Source organism: Felis catus, chromosome B4 (assembly GCF_018350175.1).
Source record: "Felis catus isolate Fca126 chromosome B4, F.catus_Fca126_mat1.0, whole genome shotgun sequence".
Lineage (NCBI taxonomy): Eukaryota > Metazoa > Chordata > Mammalia > Carnivora > Felidae > Felis > Felis catus.
Genome location: NC_058374.1, coordinates 58191906 through 58211456, shown reverse-complemented (window position 1 = coordinate 58211456; position 19551 = coordinate 58191906). Strand labels below are relative to the sequence as shown.

At 36.7% G+C, this 19551-nt stretch overlaps 1 protein-coding gene across 3 annotated transcripts in view; it reads left to right on the top strand.

Annotated features, from left to right (window-relative positions):
- The window catches only part of BCAT1 (branched chain amino acid transaminase 1), a 107151-nt gene extending 88488 nt beyond the window's left edge, over nucleotides 1-18663 (top strand). For all 3 annotated transcript variants that reach the window (XM_019834701.3, XM_006933567.4, XM_006933568.5), the window contains exons 10-11: nucleotides 1909-1983; nucleotides 12183-18663. In XM_019834701.3, the coding sequence (XP_019690260.1) occupies nucleotides 1909-1983; nucleotides 12183-12224 (117 nt within the window). In that variant the 3' untranslated portion in view covers nucleotides 12225-18663. The remainder of the gene's footprint in view (nucleotides 1-1908; nucleotides 1984-12182) is intronic.
- The last annotated feature ends 888 nt before the right edge of the window (nucleotides 18664-19551 follow it).

Genomic DNA, 19551 nt, shown 5'->3' with positions numbered 1-19551 from the left:
GGAGGGAGTCAGTTTTGTCCTTGGAAATGTATCACATCTGTTTTATGTCAATTTAGGGATTGGAGATGTGCCAATAAGCGTCCATTCTTATTTCTTCCTTTTAGCTTGCTAAGAAGGTTCTACAGGTAATTAGATTTCCGTTTCTGGTTTCCAAAAGTACTCCCAAACTATTAGAGTAGTAATGGCAAACAGTTATGGAAAATTCATTTGAATGATTAACTCCTACATTTATTATTATTATTGCTTCTGTTGTTGTTATTACTATTTAAACCACTTTATGAAAAATTTTCATTTGGCTAAGTTGGTACATCAAAAAATCCTCCAAAAAGAATTCAATCATTTGGTTGGAAGAAGTGTTCTCCTCCCAGTGAGTTAGTCTGATTTTATATGTGGTATATTTCCACTCTTTGTTAGTTTTGTTGTTGGTGGTAGTGGTTTTTTTTTTGTTTTTGTTTTTTTTGCCTTCCCCTTTATCACAAAGCTTGGATATTTAACATCGTCGTCTAACTTTATAGCTTAAAGGCATGTGGGTATTATTCTTAGGATGTGAATTGGCTTGACTTAATCATATTAAATACAAACTTGATTGGTTTTTAAATTGAAAATAGATAAATAAAATAATTATTTTTCCTCCGTTATTTTCCTTTTCTGATTTTAATGGTGGCTACTTCATTACTTGAGATTTTCGAACTTGCTTGTAAGGAGTGGCTTTTAACATGATTCCATCTACAGATTGATTGTTTCAAGGGAGAATTATTTTACTATGTATCAATACTTTTACTGAGTATAAAGCTACTGTTTTGTGTTTCATTATTGTAGTATCTAGGTAAATGCATTATTGGTCCCCTTTTTAAATGAACTTTTAAATTTTTTTTTTTTCAACGTTTATTTATTTTTGGGACAGAGAGAGACAGAGATTGAACGGGGGGAGGGGCAGAGAGAGAGGGAGACACAGAATCGGAAACAGGCTCCAGGCTCTGAGCCATCAGCCCAGAGCCTGACGCGGGGCTCGAACTCACGGACCGCGAGATCGTGACCTGGCTGAAGTCGGACGCTTAACCGACTGCGCCACCCAGGCGCCCCTAAATGAACTAAAGTTGTCATGAAGTCACATTTTTTAAGTACAATCATTTCACCTCTGGAAATAAGTTTATAAAGCTCAATGTTTTGATATTGGTCTTATCTCACAGGGCATGCAGAGCTAAAGGTACATCTAATTACCCTATTATCCTAAAGAGCATAAGAAGAAAAGAATGACAGCATGGGCTATCTACTAAAATCAGACTATCAAAAGCCTGCAAGCCAGCCAGGCAGGAATGGACATGACTCAAGTGTAAATTAGGGGCAGGAAATCTCTCAGCCCCCAGTGTAATGATGCTGTCCAGCACTGTGGAGGTTTGACTTGGAACAGACATAGGCTTAGAAGCCTATTTTGTGAAGGCATAGACTTGCTTTCATATACGTCCCTGCAATGACTTGCTTTAATTTGTGGCAAAAGGTTTTCGAGTTCTCATTCCCTGCCAGAAGAATTAGGTAAAGAGGCCAATCATTCATCCTATAGATTCTCAGAATCCTGAAAGAGGTAGGATTCTTTATGTTTGGCCACTATTTTAGGTATCCCTAGCTCTTTGGTTCCTCATATCAGCCTGAAGACCAACATATAAACCAGTTGTGCCCTAAAATCAGTTGGTAGGCAAGAAACAAACTATCATTGGCTACTTTGTTTTTATTCAAATTCAGAATAGAAAAAGAGTCTTTGGCATAAGGGGTTGGCATACGTGATCAGGTTATCATAGTACCATTCCTTATTTCAGTGGGATTGTCTTAATACAGTAGAATTGCTGAGTGTCTTACTTATTGCATACATGGATATCCTCCAATTATCATGCCTGTGATATTCTTTCATAGACTGTACACATCCCAACTATGGAGAATGGTCCTAAACTTGCAAGTCGGATCTTGGAAAAATTGACTGATATTCAGGTAAGGGCTTCTTTTTTAAAAAAAGGTCATCTTATTTCAGTCAGAACTAAAACCAAATCGTATTTCAGTGGAGAGAAGAGAGTAAACACTGCCATTTGGGGTTAACAAATTAAATTTGTAGAATAAAGCACAAAAGAAAAATATTACCTGTGATTCCAACACTGAAATATAACCACTGTTAATTTTTGATATCTCAAAAATATTTTGTGTTAATATACTTCTTGAAGTATTTTTCTAACAAAATAGTCATATGTGATTTGTTACCTGCTTTTTTTCATCTAGCAAATCATTTGCTTTTTTGTATCAATAAATAAATTTCTCCATTCCATATATAAAATTTAATTGAATTCTGTGATATTGATGTACTATAACTTTTAAAGAATCATTATTATTGAACATTTATGTTGTTGGCAGTTTTTTGTTTTTTTTTCCCCTGTTACAAACACTACAATCTTTGTGATTATTTCCTTAGGATAAGTTCCTGAGGTTGTAACTGTTGGGTCAAAAACAGTGCATACCTATTTTTTTCTACTGCTAACCTTGTTCTGCCTGTTTTTTCCTGAGCAGCAGTTTACAGTGGTGTCTCATCAGACAGTTAAGCATATCTCTAGGCAGGCTTATCAAGTACCACGTAATGCTGGGTCATCAATAAAAGGACTGTTCTATAACTTGCAAACCCCTCACACGTTGTTGGACAATTTTGTTGAGCCCACATATCGTCATTGCCAGTCAGTGAATGTACCCAAGGGGAGATGAGATTCATACTGAAATGTGAAATAAAGTTTGATAGTTTGAGTGACACCAGATGGTTTAGGTCTTAAAACTATACAAAAAAAAAAAAAAGTTGACAAAACAGCAGGCCCCTCCAGAGCAACTGAGGTCCTGGGATAGTGATAAGAATGGTATTTTTGGAAGACTTACTCAGCAACTTTTATGCAAAATTAATAACATTACAAGATAAGAATGATTGTGGTTTTTGAATCGATGAAATGTTGCTCTTTTCCTCTTCAGTAAAGGCTTTCTATAGAAATCCTTCAACTAGGGCCCCTGGGTGGCTCAGCCAGTTAAGGGTTTGACTCTTGATTTTGGCTCAAGTCATGATCTCATGGTTTGTGAGATTGAACCCCATATCAGGCTCTGTGCTGACAGCATGGAGCCTACTTGGGATTCTCTATTCCCCTTTCTCTGCCTGCCTCTCTCTCTCTCTCTCTCTCTCTCTCTCTCTCTCTCTCTCTCTCTCAGAATAAACATTTAAAAAAATTCTGCAAACTAAATAAAGGAATATCTTAATATTAGAAGATATATAATTTATTGAGTCTTCTACTTTTATACATGGAAACAATTAAAAGTAATTGGAAGAAATTAATAAGAATATTTGGATGTTTTGGTAATCTAAATTTTTTTACAGTTGAGTAAATCTGATAAAGGTAATAAGTTATTAGTGTTTTGCACAAATAAGAAACATAAATAGAATAAAAATATATAATTGGCCAAATTATGAAAGCCTTTATCCAAAACAGAAATTGAAAGATTTTTAAGAGGGGAGGCAGTATTTGCAACAACATGGATGGAACTACAGTGTATTATGCTAAGCAAAATAAGTAGCGGAAAGACAAATGTCGTATGATATCACCCATAAGATAAAAACAGATGGGAGACAGACTAGAAGAGATTCTTTTTTTTTTTTTTTTTTTAAGAATTTTAAAGTTTATTTATTTTGGACAGACAGAGCACAAGCAGGGGAGGGGCAGAGAGAGAGGGAGACACAGAATCTGAAGCAGGCTCCAGGCTCTGAGCTGTCAGCACAGAGCCTGACGTGAGGCTCAAACCCACGAACTGTAAGATTGTGACCTGAGCCAAAGTCGGATGAGCCACCGACTGAGCCACCCAGGTGCCCCAAGATTCTTAAATACAGAGAACAAACTGAGGGTTGCTAGAGACATGTTGGATGGGGGGATGGGCTAAATGAGTGATGGGCATTAAGGAAGGCACTTGTTGGGATGAGCGTTCAGTGTCATATATAAGTTATGAATTACTAAATTCTATTCCTGAAATCATTATTACACTATATGTTAACTAACTTGGATTTAAACAAAAAATAAAGAATAATAAAAAATAAACTTAAAAATTGGAAGGAAAAGAGGGGAGGTCGTGTTGTTATGGTAATAAGAAAATATCACTTTGGAACCTTTTCTTGAATACATACAGAGGGGAATCCTTCATTTTATCGGACTTAATACACAAAATGAGATCTCAGTACCTCTTGGAGATTATATGAAATAAGAAAATTACCCTTAATTTGATTTGGTTGTAAAGGATTAAAAAAAAAGAAAAAGTCAACTGTATTTGAAAGGGAAAGTCAAACTATTAAATTTGAATTGGAAGAAAGATCTAACTAGAGGTGTTTGATGGACATAATCATGAAGCTTTGCCTATGGCAGGCAAAAGCAGAAATGTTTCCTCTCTCTTGAGATAGTGCCAAAGTATATGCATCAGAACTCTAAGTAAAAGAGAAGCCCAAAGACATATTCTGAGGGCAAGAGGACACGCCATTACAAAAGTTCTCAGAGCATTTTTAAAGTAAGATTATGGATGTAAGATTAGTGAATAAGTGAATGTTTTTGATTAATTCATTCAATAGATATATGTCTTGAGCACAAACAGTGTGCAAGAGACTATTCCAGGTGCTGGTGATTTAATAGTAGTAGAAGGGATAAAAAAAATTGGAGAAGTCAAAGCTGTAGAGAAACAAAATACTCAATTTAAATGTGAGACCACATGAATACTTTTAAGAATAAAAGATCCATATGAAGCAGAGAATGAGAAGAAACAACATTTTCCTTTTACCTGTATATATTCTCCATATAACTTAGTGCCTGTGGCCAAGAAGAAATTAATTTCTCTCTTTACCCTAGGTAGTAAAATGTAATGGCATTAACACTGAAAATTAATGATACATTTAAGGCTTCCCTAGGAATAAGGAAACAAAAGGGGTGGAGACACAGGATACGTGAGATAATATAATGATTCTGAATTAACCCACAAACCAGAAGGACCAACTCTGCTCCAAATTGTTAAGTAACAGAGGACTATCTATTCAGAATCTAAGACCACATCCTTCTTTTTCAATTATTTTATGCCTGTGAGCATGGAACCTAAAGTTTCAAAATTATTCTCTTATAAGATAGCAAATTGGTGCTGTCACCCAAGCTACAGGTGCCTGTTTCTGTCCACGAAAAATAATTTAAGTAATTATTGAGGAAAAAGCATAGAATTGCATCATGTTTTACATTTGATCTCTTTGACATTACATGAAAAACATGGATATTTCGTAAGAAGTGCTCTGGTAAATTGAAGAGAACAACAACAACCAATAAACCCAGAAGATTCTTGCCACTGTGACGTGGGGGGTGGAAATCCTTCTTAACCACAGATGTGATTGTCATTTAACTTGTGTGTTTCTGTATATGAGTAAGAACCTCTGAGGTTAAGTATTCATTCCCCTTGGCGAATTTTCCATAAAATTCCATGGATTTTAGATTGCCCTAAAAATACCTCTTAGGAGGGGAGTGTTTCAGTCTTTTTTCCCCCCCTCTTCTTTTTTCAAGTGACAAAGAAAAACACTTTTGTGTTACTTAACCAGACTTCAGCATGGAGAACATTAGCCATATTGCCTATGTTTCTTTTCTCTTGCATCGCTCTTTGCCAATCTGATTACTCACCATCGTATTCACCAATATGCCTGCTATTGGGATAATCTCTGTTCTCCAATTGACTCTGCTGTCTACTTCTTCCTGCCTTTCTGTACCTTCTACAGTTTGCCTACTTGAGAAGGTATTGGTTGTCTGTCAAGACACATCTCCTTGAGGAACTTTTAAAGTCTGTCTTGAGCAACATTCCTGTCCCCAGTACAAACACGTATTCATCCCCTCAAATATACCTTCTTCTTCCAGCTTCCAAAGTACCTGGGTTCCATATCACATATGGCCTTTAAGTTGTATTCTAATTAGTCACACATTTGTCTTTGTTCTAAGGTTGTTTGAATGTAGGAATTGTTTTACTCCCTTCTTGTAACCCCAGTATTCAGTACAAGGCCTGGGCTATCATACATACTCAGTAATGTTTCTTGAATAAATGAATAAAGGAACAAATAAGTGAGTGATATACCAGACAGATACTGAAGGACAAAAACATGTTGCTCTTATATATTAACACATTCTGAGGAGAGGTGGGAGGAAGGCCTTAAATAATATCAAATGACTTTTCTTTTTTTTTAAATTTTTTTAAACATTTATTTATTTTTGAGAGAGAGAGAGAGAGGCAGAGTGTGAGTGGGGGAGGAGCAGAGAGAGAGGGAGACATGGAATCTGAAGCAGATTCTAGGCTCTGAGCTGTCAGCACAGAGCTCTACGTGGGGCTCGAACCCATGAACTGTGAGATCGTGTCCTGTGCCGACTAAGCCACCCAGGCGCCCCACATACTACTTTTCGAGAAAACTTTGAGAGAACCTGATTTTAGACATTTTTAAAGTGAAATACACATACCAAGACTGCTGTCGGAATCAAATAAAAACCTGGAATCCAGGCCTTAAATATCAGGGCAGCATGTTTGTGTAACTAGCAGAGCTGCTGTTGAGGTTTTAGAAAGTGGGAAGTAGTGATTGCAAAGACCAGAGAGGTGGAAGTCCTGTTCTGTTTGTTTTTTTTTAATTAATTTATTTTTTTAAATTTGTATCCAAGTTATTTAGCATATAGAATAATAGTGATTTCAGGAGTAGAATCCAGTGATTCATCCCCTATATATATAACACCCAGTGCTCATCCCAACAAGTGTCTTCCTTAATGCCCCTTGCCCATTTAGCCCATCCCCCCTCCCACAACCCCTCCAGCAACCTTCAGTTTGTTCTCTACATTTAATATTCTCTTATGTTTGTCCGCCTCCATGTTTTTATATTATTTTTGCTTCCCTTCCCTTATATTCGTCTGTTTTGTATCTTAAATTCCACATATGACTGAAGTCATGTATTTGTCTTTCTCTAATTGCATTTAGCATAATATACTAGTTCCATCCATGTTGTTGCAAACGACAAGATTTCATTCTTTTTGATTGCTGAGTAATACTCCATTGTATCTCTCTCTCTCTCTCTCTCTCTCTCTCTCTCTCTCTCTCTCTCTCTCCACACACGCACGCATACACACACCACATTTTCTTTATCCATTCATCTGTCAATGGACATTTGGGCTCTTTCCATACTTTGGCTATTGCCAATAGTGCTGCTATAAACATTGGGATGAATGTGCCTCTTCAAAACATCATACCTGTATCCTTTGGATAAGTACCTAGTAGTGCAATTGCTGGGTCATAAGGTAGTTGTATTTTTAATTTTTTGAGGAATCTCCATAGTGTTTTCCAGAGTGGCTGCGCCAGTTTGCATTCCCACCAACAGTGCAAAAGGATTCTTTCACTGCATCCTCGCCAACATCTATTGTTGCCTGAGTTGTTAATGTTAGCCATTCTGACAGGTGTAAGGTGGTATCTCATTATAGTTTTGATTCGTACTTCCCTGATGATGAGTGATGTTGAGCATTTTTTCATGGGTCTATTGGCCACCTGGATGTCCTTTTTGGAAAAGTGTCTATTCATGTCTTTTGCCTGTTTCTTCACTGGATTATTTGTTTTTTGGGTGTTGAGTTTGATAAGTTCTTTATAAGATTTCAGATACTAACCCTTTATGTAATATGTCATTTACAAGTATCTTTTCCCATTCTGTCAGTTGACTTTTAGTTTTGCTGATTGTTTCCTTCACCATGCAGAAGGTTTTTATCTTGAAGAGATTCCAGTAGTTAATTTTTGCTTTTGTTTCCCTTGCTTCTGGAGACATGTTGAATAAGAAGTTGTTGCAGCCAAGGTCAAAGAGATGTTGTTGTTTTTTTTAATTTTTTTTAATGTTTTATTTATTTTTGAGACAGAGAGCATAAGCAGGGGAGGAGCAGAGAGAGAGGGAGACACAGAATCCGAAGCAGGCTCCAGGCTCTGAGCTGTCAGCACAGAGCCCGACGCGGGGCTCGAACTCGCAAACCGCAAGATCATGACCTGAGCCGAAGTCGGACGCTTAACCGACTGAGCCACCCAAATGCCCCAGTCAAAGAGGTTTTTGCCTGCTTTCTCCTCTAGGATTTTAATGGCTTCCTGTCTTACATTTAGGTCTTTCATCCATTTTGAGTTTATTTTTGTGTATCATGTAAGAAAGTGGTCCAGGTTCATTTTTCTGCATGTTGCTGTCCAGTTTTCCCAACACCATTTGCTGGAGAGACTGTCTTTATTCCATTGGATATTCTTTCCTGCTTTGTCAAAGATTAGTTGGTCATATGTTTGTTGCTCCATTTCTGCATTCTGTATTCTGTTCCATTGATCTAAGTGTCTGTTTTTGTGCCAGTGCCATACTGTCATCATGATTACAGCTTTGTGATACATCTTGAAGTCCAGAACTGTGATGCCTCCAGCTTTGTTTTTCATTTTTAGGATTGCTTTGGCTATTTGGGGTCTTTTCTGGTTCCATACACATTTTAGGATTGTTTGCTCTAGCTCTGTGCAGAATGCTGGTGTTATTTTGATACGGATTGCATTGAGTATGTAGATTGCTTTGGGTAGTAACAACATTTTAACAATATTTGTTCTTCCAATCCATGAGCATGAAATATTTTTCCATTTTTTTGTGTGTGTCTTCTTCAATTCTTTTATAAGCTTTCTATAGTTTTCAGTGTATAGATTTTTCACCTCTTTGGTTAAGTTTAGAGAGGTGAGTGTCTTAAGTAGTTAGGAAAAGGAAAGCCCAGTGAGATAGGTGCAGGATCTGTATTGACTGTAGGCCACCAGATGGAATTTCTTTTAAAATTCTGTTTTCCCCACTAGTGGCTACAGTTTTGTAAGAATAAATGACCATTAGTGGTTATTGCATTTTTTTGTTTTCAGTGGAACAGCTTGATGGTCTTTAGTTACATAAGAGCCCTACTCCTTTTCCCTGCTGATGTCCTGAGTTATCCTTCTCTTTGTGTGCATACTAAGTGAACATTTCCAGATTGCCTTGATGACTCAGCCCCTTGACCAGCTTCCCAGCTGTACTTGTTCCCTAATACACACTTCTCCACGTTACAGGATTACAGAGCTTTGCAGGCCATTGAATAGGATTTAGAACAAGAATGACAAATTGTCACCTGGTGGGCAGCACTGATTATATTTTTATTGGCATCACAGAGAATAAGTGCATGACATGTACATTGTCCTTTTGTGTTGCTAAGAACTTTTCTGCCTAATGTAAAAGGCATTTAACAAAGGCCATGTAAAATTATTTGCCATATGTATGTTGGATGTGAAGATTAGAACTTGTCATTAGTTGTGTTTTGGTTTAGTGTTCTTCCTGGAATTCATGAAAGATGAAAATTCTGCATACCACATTGATAATCTTCCACATGGGCTGAGTACCACCCCATGTGCTCAGTTGGATTTGCCATGTTGCTTTCACCTCATCTTCGATTCCAGTGAACAACATCAAGTCATTGTGACTTACAGCAGACCTGCCAAATGCTGAAGCAGTAAGCCTACTGCTGTGGTTCTGTAATGACCCTGATAATGATAGCCTTGCCCATGCAGGCATGTGTTCTTTCCCCTCCTTCTCTAGGTACCTACTCCTGAGGAAAGAATATAATTTCTATCTCTGATAACATCTGTCATCTCTACTCTTGAATTATTTTGCCTTGAAAAATTGAATCAAGTTATTTATCATCTAAATGGAAAGTTTGATCGCTTACTGCTTAGGTCTAGATAGTTTGAATTACCTGTATTATCACATTTCTTAGATACATCTCAGAATGCTATAATTTTTACATAAAAGCATAAATTATAGGATGAGGAGGCCAATCTTAATATATATTATGAAGGTTCTTAGAGTGATATGGCCTATGACTGTCATTGTAACCCAAATAGATTTTTGACTGTTTATAAAACTGAAACAACTAATTGAAAGCAAATTCACTTTAATTGATGAGATTCAAGATGGAATTATGGCGGTCACGAATCACAATAATGTAGATCTGCTAAAATGTCAATATGATGACACTCAATTATTAATGGCATAAGTATCTAATGTATTAATGGGAATCCAAGTAAGAGAAATAAAACACGTATTTTGATCTTACCTTAAGTCATGTTGTACCATACATAAATCAAGCAGAATTTGGGAATTTTTATCTAGCATGTATCATGAATCAACAATTAATAGTGGGAAGCCACACTCTTGAAACAACTCTTTCTGATATAGATTCAGCAAGTCACTTATAGTCATTGGGCTTCCTTCATTCTCTTTTTTATGTAAACCAAAAGGTTGTAAGTAGACCCATTCTTGGCTCCCAGTATTTTTACCAATTTGATAGATTCTGCTGCCAGAGGTCTTTAAAGCTCTTTAAGAGGAACCCAGCACATGGACAATATAACATAGGAGAAATAGCATCAGATAGAGGCAGGAGCCCTGGGCTTCAGATTAAGAGTTTTCTAGAACCTTAATGTCCTTAGATGTAAAATAAGAAGCTTGGCTTTAAAAGTACATTGCTCTTCGTACGTGATTTTTAAGCAGCAGAAATTTTCTACAAAGGAAATCTTTCCTAGAATCCCAACATACAAAACTGATCAAAGTGGAATTGTTCTAAAGTCCAGAGCTCCACTTATTTGACTCATCCTTGCATTTAATTAATTAATTCATTTTTTAAAGGTTTTATTTTTAAGTAATCTCTACACCCAACACGGGGCTCGAACTTGTGACCCCGAGATCAAGAGTCACGTGCTCTACCGACTGAGCCGGCCAGGCTCCCCAAAGCCCCTACATTTTAGATGATCATTAAAGTTCTTTCCCATTTGGAACTGCTAATGTTTTATCTGAATTTCAACTGAAGTTATATTGGGAATGAAAAGCTGATTCATGTGAAAAGGGGACATCATCGGAGGAATTTAGGCAAGCACATGGTGGCAGACTCACTGGCATGGTGGTGGGGAAGATATGTTCCAAGTCCATCTCCACAGACACAGCTATGTGAACATGTGGAGGGAACTCCAAATGGTAGTCAAGAACATGTCATTGGTGCAAGAGAGACCTTTGGTCTGGGCTCGGCTCTACCCTTTACAAATTACCTGAGTAAGTTGTTTAATCTCCCTAACACAGTTTTTCTCATCCATAAAATGAGATCGATAATGGCGCCTACTCTCTGGGGTTACTGTGAGGATAAATTTCGTAGTAAGTCTGTCAAGCTCCTGGCACCATAGCGTTAGCACTGTGAGAGCTCATTTGAACACAGAGATGTTTGATGAATGAATGAATGAATGAATGAATGCACACATACATGAATGAATGAATAAAAGAACAAATTGATCAAAACTAGCTTTCTACTTTGGACATCTGGAATGTCTTTGTGTCAGTTAATTCAATTTTAAGTATTAAAATTCAGGTTTGTGAAAGCAAATTACTTGGAGATGCAAATAATCAAATTCTGATTGTGATCTAGTTCCATCACTTTTGAAGGAATAAGAAAAATTGAGATGCTGACATAACCTGAATGACTTTCATTTAGAGAACAGAGCGTTTGTCAATTTAATATTTTGTCCACGAACACAAAACCCTCTTGAGAAAGGGGGCTTTCAGAGCGGTGATTCTCAAACTTCACTCTCATTAGAATCCCCCGAAAGTGCTGGCTGAAGCATGGTTGCTGGGACCCATCCCCAGTAAAGTCTGAGATATGGCTTGAGAATTTGCATTTCAGACATGCTGCCTGGTGATGCCGATGCTCCGGGTCTGGAGCACACACTCTGAGCATCGCTTCTTTAGAATAAAGATGATTGTAATTAAATTTAACTCAGTTACTTTATTTGGGGAGCAGAAACTAAATACAGAATGGTGATGAAAAGGCATTACTTAGAGACTTATTTCAGCTATAAATTTGAGTTCAACCATAATTATAAAACTTGTGATTCTCTCCAGGTATTTGATTTATTTCTCTCTAATCCTATTTTTAACATGAATAAATATGCTTTTACTGTTCAAAATAGGAACAGACCTTTTTGTATAACATTGGTTGTATCGCTGAACTTATTTGTAAGCGATTCTTGCACTGGTAGTGTTTACACTTAAACATGTTTTCTTGCTTTTGTTGTAGTACGGAAGAGAAGAGAGCAACTGGACAATCATAGTATCCTAAATGGAAAATACAGGATATCATCTGTGTGCTATGGAGACAAACTGTCGCAGTTGAATTACAATAGATTTCTTTGGCTACCTGTTTTTAGTTGTGCCTAATGTAGTTTGTGTTATCAGTTGTTACCAGGTGATTGTTTCCTCATGCCAGAGAAAATGAATTGCAATCATCAAGTGGTATTTTGTAAACTCAGTGTTAAAAGCTTACTTCACCTTCTCTTGGAAAGATGATAATGTAAGCCTTACGGCATAGACTTTTCCTCAATAATCTTAGTGCCTCCCTTATTAGTTTCCTCAGATACAAAAATCTTTTCTTCCTTAGTATAAGTTATGTTCTGCTCCTCAACCAAATGAGTTTCTTTGTGTTTGAAAACTGATCTGAGTAGATTTCATAGGTAATGTTTCCTGTGACATTATCTTCATCTTCAGAAAATGGTTGTGGGTTTTTGTTTTGTTTTGTTTTTTAATAATCAAGACTGAAAAACTGGTATTTCTGCTTTCACATTTTTCTTTGCAGGCCCCTTAAATCCATCTTAAAGAGTAGATCTCCTTTCTTCCTGATGTCACAGTCTCCTCCAGGCTCTCCTTGTGCATCAGCAGGACCTGTGCACATCTCCACCATTGTCCTTTCCACATTGTATTGTAATTGGCTGTTTGTCAGCCTCCAACACAAGACTGAGGCTCTTGTGCCTTTGAGATCTTTGTATCCCCCTGCCTGGCACATAATAGGTACTCATTAAATAATGAATGAATGAACATTTAGCTTCTATAGAAGTGTACCTTCTTTGTTTCTATATTATGAAACCTCTTTATTAGAATTTGTGGTTGATTCTGACATTGTGTCCATTTACCTCACGTTGTCTTTATTTTCCAGGGACTGCTAAGTCATTAGAGATACTCAGAGGCATAGTTTGTTGGAGGGATTATTTCATATTTGAAGACTGCCTTGGAATTGAAATAGCAGCTCTAGAGAGGTCATGATATCATACCAACCAAATGGAAATGACCTTTGTGAAGTGTTAAATACACATATGTTACATGTTAAATACAAAATAAAGAATCATATGTAGCTTTTGGTAGAAAGCAAAGGGGTATACTTTGATATACCTCATTTCTGTTGAATGGGGCTGGGAGGATCACATGGTTAGAGTACAGGAGAGCGATTCTAGATGATCTTTTCCTCATTTAGGAGCTGTGAGTTAAAATTGAATCCTGGTTTATAATTTAGGGAAAGTCAGTCAAACCTTGCTAGAAAACGTTTACCCTTGGAAGGTCAACTCTCAGACATATTTTGGTTTCCCTCAGTTCCAGTAACTTTCATCTTGCTGATCATATTTCATTCTCTTTTCAGAGCAAGGGGAAAAAAGACCTTCTAAAAGTTTGATGTGTTAGAAAAATTTCCTTAAGGCATTTAGCAGCACATAGCAAATGGGGCTTTGATTCTTTTCCAAGACTTTTGGCCATAGGGTTCTTTTAGATAGGAATGGTAAAATGAAAATTAGGGAAGTATATAAGATGAAAAGGAATAGTAAAAATATCTTTTAGGGGGCTTTTAATTGGTGATCTGAAGTCTTGGAAGTCTGTTCTTTTTAGGCCTCAGGTGCTTTAACTGTCCTCTGCACACTTCACCAAGTAGTGTTCTAAGGGTATGCATTTACCTTGGCTAAATCCTGTGACCTCCTTTTTAAAGCAGTAGTCTAGAAAAGACTTGCAGGTAATTCTAACCTGTCAAGTAGCACTTAATAACTAGACCTACATTTCTATGAGAAATGGAAGTCATTTGTTTGCCATAAATACATTTCACACTTTGCATCTCTAAATTTAGTGTGGCAACACATGTCCGTTATAAAAGTTAGAGAACAACATGTCTTGACATTATGTCTCTATGATTTCTTTCATCAAACCTTAAGAGCATTTTAAGCCCTTTCTACCAGATGGAGTGAAAACTAAGGATATATATTTTAAAAAACTGGAGGTCTCCTAAAACTGAGAGAGCGCAATCTGCCATTTTCTTAAGTAATAAGACAGAAAATTGACCTTGACACTAACTTGTTAAATAGATTTAAAAGGAACATCTGCACATCTTTTTTCCTTGTGCACTATTTGTTTAATTGCAGTGGATTAATACAGCAAGAGTGACACATTATAACTAGGCAATTATCCATTCTTCAAGACTTAGTTATCCTAACACTAATTGATCATTTATGGTGTAAGATAGTCTAGCATTAGGAACATGTGAGGCTAATCTGCTCAAAAAGATCAACAAATTAATATTGTTGCTGATATTTGCATAATTGGCTGCAATTATTTAATGTTTAATTGGGTTGATCAAATGAGATTCAACAATTCACATGTGCATGAATATAAACAGAACTGGTGGCACTTAGAATGATAATGATTAACTTATTTTTCATGTTCTCTTCCTCCCACTTTTTTCATGTTTTACATTTCAGACCAAGTTTGTCAGCTTTTTCCTAAACACATTGGTAGAAACCGGGATCTTTTTATTATTTTTTTAATGTTTATTTATTTTTGAGACAGCATGAGCAGGGGAGGGGCAGAGAGAGATAGAGACAGAATCTGAAGCAGGCTCCAGGCTCTGAGTTGTCAGCACAGAGCCCAACGTGGTGCTTGAACTCACAAACTGTGAGATCATGACCTGAGCCGAAGTCGGATGCCCAACTGACTGAGCCACCCAGGTGCCCCGGTAGAAACCGGGATTTTAAAATGAAGTGTTCAGATATAAACAAAACTTGGGCATTTCCTAAAGATATTCGCTATTAGAATTTTTTTTATTGTTACAGTCATTTATTAAGGATTCAAGTCATGGATACCCCAAAAGAAGCATCAGCTGCAGGGGTGTGTACCATGCTCTGAAGGACCTGCAACTGGCAGAAGTGAAATTAATAATACCTGTTTTAACCTTTGCTTTCAAAAGTGCAAAGGAAAAGGGAAAGAGAAATAAGCGAATGAGAAAACTTGTTAGGAATCATGTTTTTTTTTTCCTCCCTGGTAAACACCCTCTATTCTTTTCTCAAAATGTTGCCATAAGGTAAAGGAAATAAAAAAAAAAAAGATGACAGACGATAGCAGCAGGAAAGTACAGTGAACACCACTTACATGCCGTGCAGCGTCAGCACTCCTGAAGTTTGGGGAAGCCTATGTGAGATGCCCTAGGATCAGGTTTATTGCTCGATGTTATTGTACCTAAACGAGTGGTCTTGCTTCCTTCAAATCAGCACTCTTGAACACTTGAGGCAATTAATGAGTATGTTTTGGTCAAAAGAATTATAGGAGCCCCTTATTAAAGCAGTAGATTCAACTCCACGTTAGGGGGTTTTTGCCATAAAATCAGCTTCCAGAATAAGCTTATTTATTCTCCCTATTCCCACACAGTGCTCAGTTACTGTATTCTTTTTCCTTAAAAAGTTCCTTTTTAAGAGCATACATTGAGTTTACCATTACGATTGGGGAAAATGTATTTTAGGCAGAAAATAACAATACTTGTTCACTTGTTTATATTTTCTAAAATATTTAGGGCAATCAATATTCGTCAGATGGACTAAAGCAAAGGGCTTAGGGGTCAGAGAAACATTGTAAGGCTCACTTATTTTATATTCAGATGCTAAATGTGATCAAAGAAGTCTTCCTTGTAATGTGGATTTCTTATGTGTATATTCAGAAACTTAAGTTACCAATAGTAATGCTCATGAATAATTAGTGGATAATTCATAATACCTGTCACTTTGTGTTTTTACAAGTAGAATTTGTTCACCTGTTTTCCAGATATCTGCTCCCAACAGAGACTACCAGCTTTTCAGTAAGGATTACCTATTAATTGACAAAGATCATAGAGATTATAGTTAATTTGATAAATGTTGGTTGAGTACCCACAAATTTGCATCTAACACAGCTGGTGGTAGGGATTAGGAAGTTAGTTTTAGAAAATAGTATATAGACATTATCCTCGTGGAGTTTATACTCTACTAAAATTTTTAGATAAAAAAAGTGTTATTTAATGCAGTTAGATAATAGATGATGACTAGAACACATCTCTTATCAAGAAATCACAATGAACATTTCCATCTCATTTTTTAAGGAAATTCGTCCCTTTTTCCATTCCTTTCTTCTACTGCACAACTACTCGGTAAGATTAGTATTTAGAGGGTTATTCAACCACCGTCTACATGGTGTGATTCCCTGTTGGTTTACCGCTTACTTCCAACCTGCCTAGTACATTTGATAACTACATTCTCTGGAGCAATGTTAAATTGTCATGGTTCATCTAACAAAAGATCATCTGAAATTACAGCATCCTTGCTGATCTTAAACTCAAAACCAGATATTATTGAAATAAAATGTTCCTAGAATGAGTTTTTCTGGAAAATGTCTATTATGAATCAAACTCTTTAGAGCTTTAGCTTGAAAATGATGGATCCAGCTACTCAGAAAATCACAAGTAGAGGACTAATATAACAATGACTTTTCATGGTTTGAGATTTTAAAAGAAAGGCCATTTAACGTATTGCAAAGAGATTCATATTCATCATGGCCAAAACACGCTTTAAAAAAATTCAGAGGTAGAAGAAAGTGATTTTTCATCCTTAGTGTACATGCCACATCAAAAGACTTCAGATATTAATTTGGGGAGCTTGATAAAAAACCTATCAACATGATGTAATAGTGTTTGTGGGTAAATCTGTGGGATCAGATAGAAGTACATACATTTGCTTTCGTGAATGATTTGAATGAATGATTCAAATGTGAATGATGAAGGCATGAAATTTGGTATTAGAAACTGAAGCGGTCTTTAAAATCTGCTGGATGCAGTTGAAGTCTTAAGTAAGCCTTTTTCTGTCTGGAAGTATATGTTTCATACCTCTGTAGACCCTATGAATAAGGCTTAAAACTTAAGTTGTGTAATGTTCCAATTTACAGAATCCACTGTTGGGATGTAAGACTTGACTGCAAGCTGTGGTATGAGAATGAATTAAAATGTAGTTTCAATGACAGATTTCTCTGCACATCCACTTTTATAATGGCTAGGTTCTATTAAATTATGGGGCAAGAAACTTTTAATTAGAGAAGATGTCAGAAGAAGAACAACTGAAGGTAGAGGAAGAAACAGAGGAAAAAAGTCAAACTTGCTTCTGTGTTGTCCAGAGAAGCCTTGTCCTTATTCGGCCAACCATAGGGATCTTTAGCGTTCAACATAGGTGCCAAATACCAATAGTGCCGAGGAGGAAGTGGATAAGTATAAGGGCCAGTTCATTAGGTATTAGAATTAGGCCATGATCTCGAGATAATAACCTGACGGTCGTGTTATATGGAAACCACTGTACTACAAATTTGGAGAAGACTGTATAATTCCTTCAACTACTTAAGATTCGTGAAGCTTCTTGAGGCTGAAAAAATAAGTGACAAGGAGTACATTGTGACTTTGGCACAGCGCCCCCCCCCCCCCCCGCGCGCCTTAGAAATACAGTTTACCGCCATCCCCTTTTCCTTGGTGAAGGCTACCTGATTTGGAAATGAGTTGAATATTGTCATTTAGGTTTTAACTAAAATGTGCAACATGCTGCAATGTCCCCAGGTTAATTTCACAGCAGTCATTCTCAGGGTTAACAAAGGAATGCATATATCTGCCTCAATTTTTACGTCTTTGGTAAGTTTCTAAAAAGTGCAGGAATTCTCTCAAGAGTATGGCTATAAGATTTCGAATGAAGTCTTAAAAATAAGCTAGCTAATCTGTATGCATCTGTAAATTCTGCAGATGTTTCCCTGGTGACTTATGAGAATGAATGATTCTGAAATGGACTCAAGTGGCTAATAAACAGAGCCTATGTCACTGCTGAAGAGTTTGCACTTGCTTAATAACGGTGACTGAGAGAAAATAAGTAGTTTGAGGAAGTAGTTTTTAAATCGGAGTTTATAGATTAGAAACAGGAGAATATCAGCTTAGCTCTGGAATTTTTAGAATATGTGCTGTTACACCTAAATCTAATTGCAATGAAAAATCCCAACCATTGATTGTCTCAAAGTTCTCTAGTTGTGTAGTCATTCTTGAAATTCTCTTTAAGAAAAATCAAGTGCAGAGAAATAAACACTTTGTAAATAAGGCTTGGCTTTTATGAAAAAATTGTTTAAAGGTTACGTTAAAAGATTTAAACTCACTGAAAGTGTAATCGAAATGTGGAGAATAACGTGGGTAAAGGAAACTACCTCATTCTTTGAAGGTTTTGTAGAAGCACAATTAAACATCCTAAAATGGCTTTGTCACTTATGAACCATCTGGTGTGAAAGAACTCTATATTTGTAATGTCTAAAGGACCTGGAATAATTGTATTTTTGCTGGCAATAGACACATTCTTTATTGTTTGCAGGTCTCATGAAATCTTTAATTACGCACTTGTTCTTGTCATCAATAAAACAACTTAAAGGAATCCTGTTTGTGTAGTCTCTTGAAATTAACATTTGTTGGATGCATGAAAGTAATGCTTAATTACCATTTTCGTGATGTTCTAAGGCTTTTGGTCATGGGAAGTAAATGTAGTGTGGTATTTTTAAACCAAAATGACACTGGGAGCATGAAAAGAATTGAGCACACCCGAAAAACCTATTAACTATTCACCTGGGTAGAATCTAAATCTATTTTCAAACATTTGGCTAGAAATACAGTGGGCTTTTAAGAATTGTCCTTCCCCTGGGTATGGATCTGTCTTTAGTAAAATTTAGCTTTGTCTTTTAAATTTTGCACAAAATAAGGGGAATAGATTACTTCTTTCCATTCACTGTCACAGTGAATCTATCTCAATGATACAACACACCCATATGTGGCTAAATAGCTGCAGAATTAAAGACACTGTATAAAATGAAAGGCATTCCATCTAAACTCAGAGAACATCAGTGATGTGTCCTTTTAGTCAAACCAGACTTTGTATAAACTGCCTTCATGTGCACATGTCTGAGAGAATAAAGCCAAATGCATTGTATCTGAGGGTCACATATTTCATACTCATTTTCTTGTGATTTGTCCCAATGATTGCCAAGTACAGCAAAACCTAAAGTTTTTTTCAAGGAGTTACTATAAACTGAAAAGTGTCGAAGTGCTCCGTGGCCCTCTTCTCCCAACGCTGTCAACCTGTGACAATATTAGCCTTTACCAAGATCTTTATCAAGGAGTTACACGCAGACTTTGAAAGGTCCACATGAAGGTTATTAGTCAAGTTCTCTCACGGCGTCACTGCTCAAATCCCACAAGAGTGACAAAGACCTGTCATTCCTGAGGGTGAGGACATACATTCATTGGAGCTTATATGATTTATCAGTTG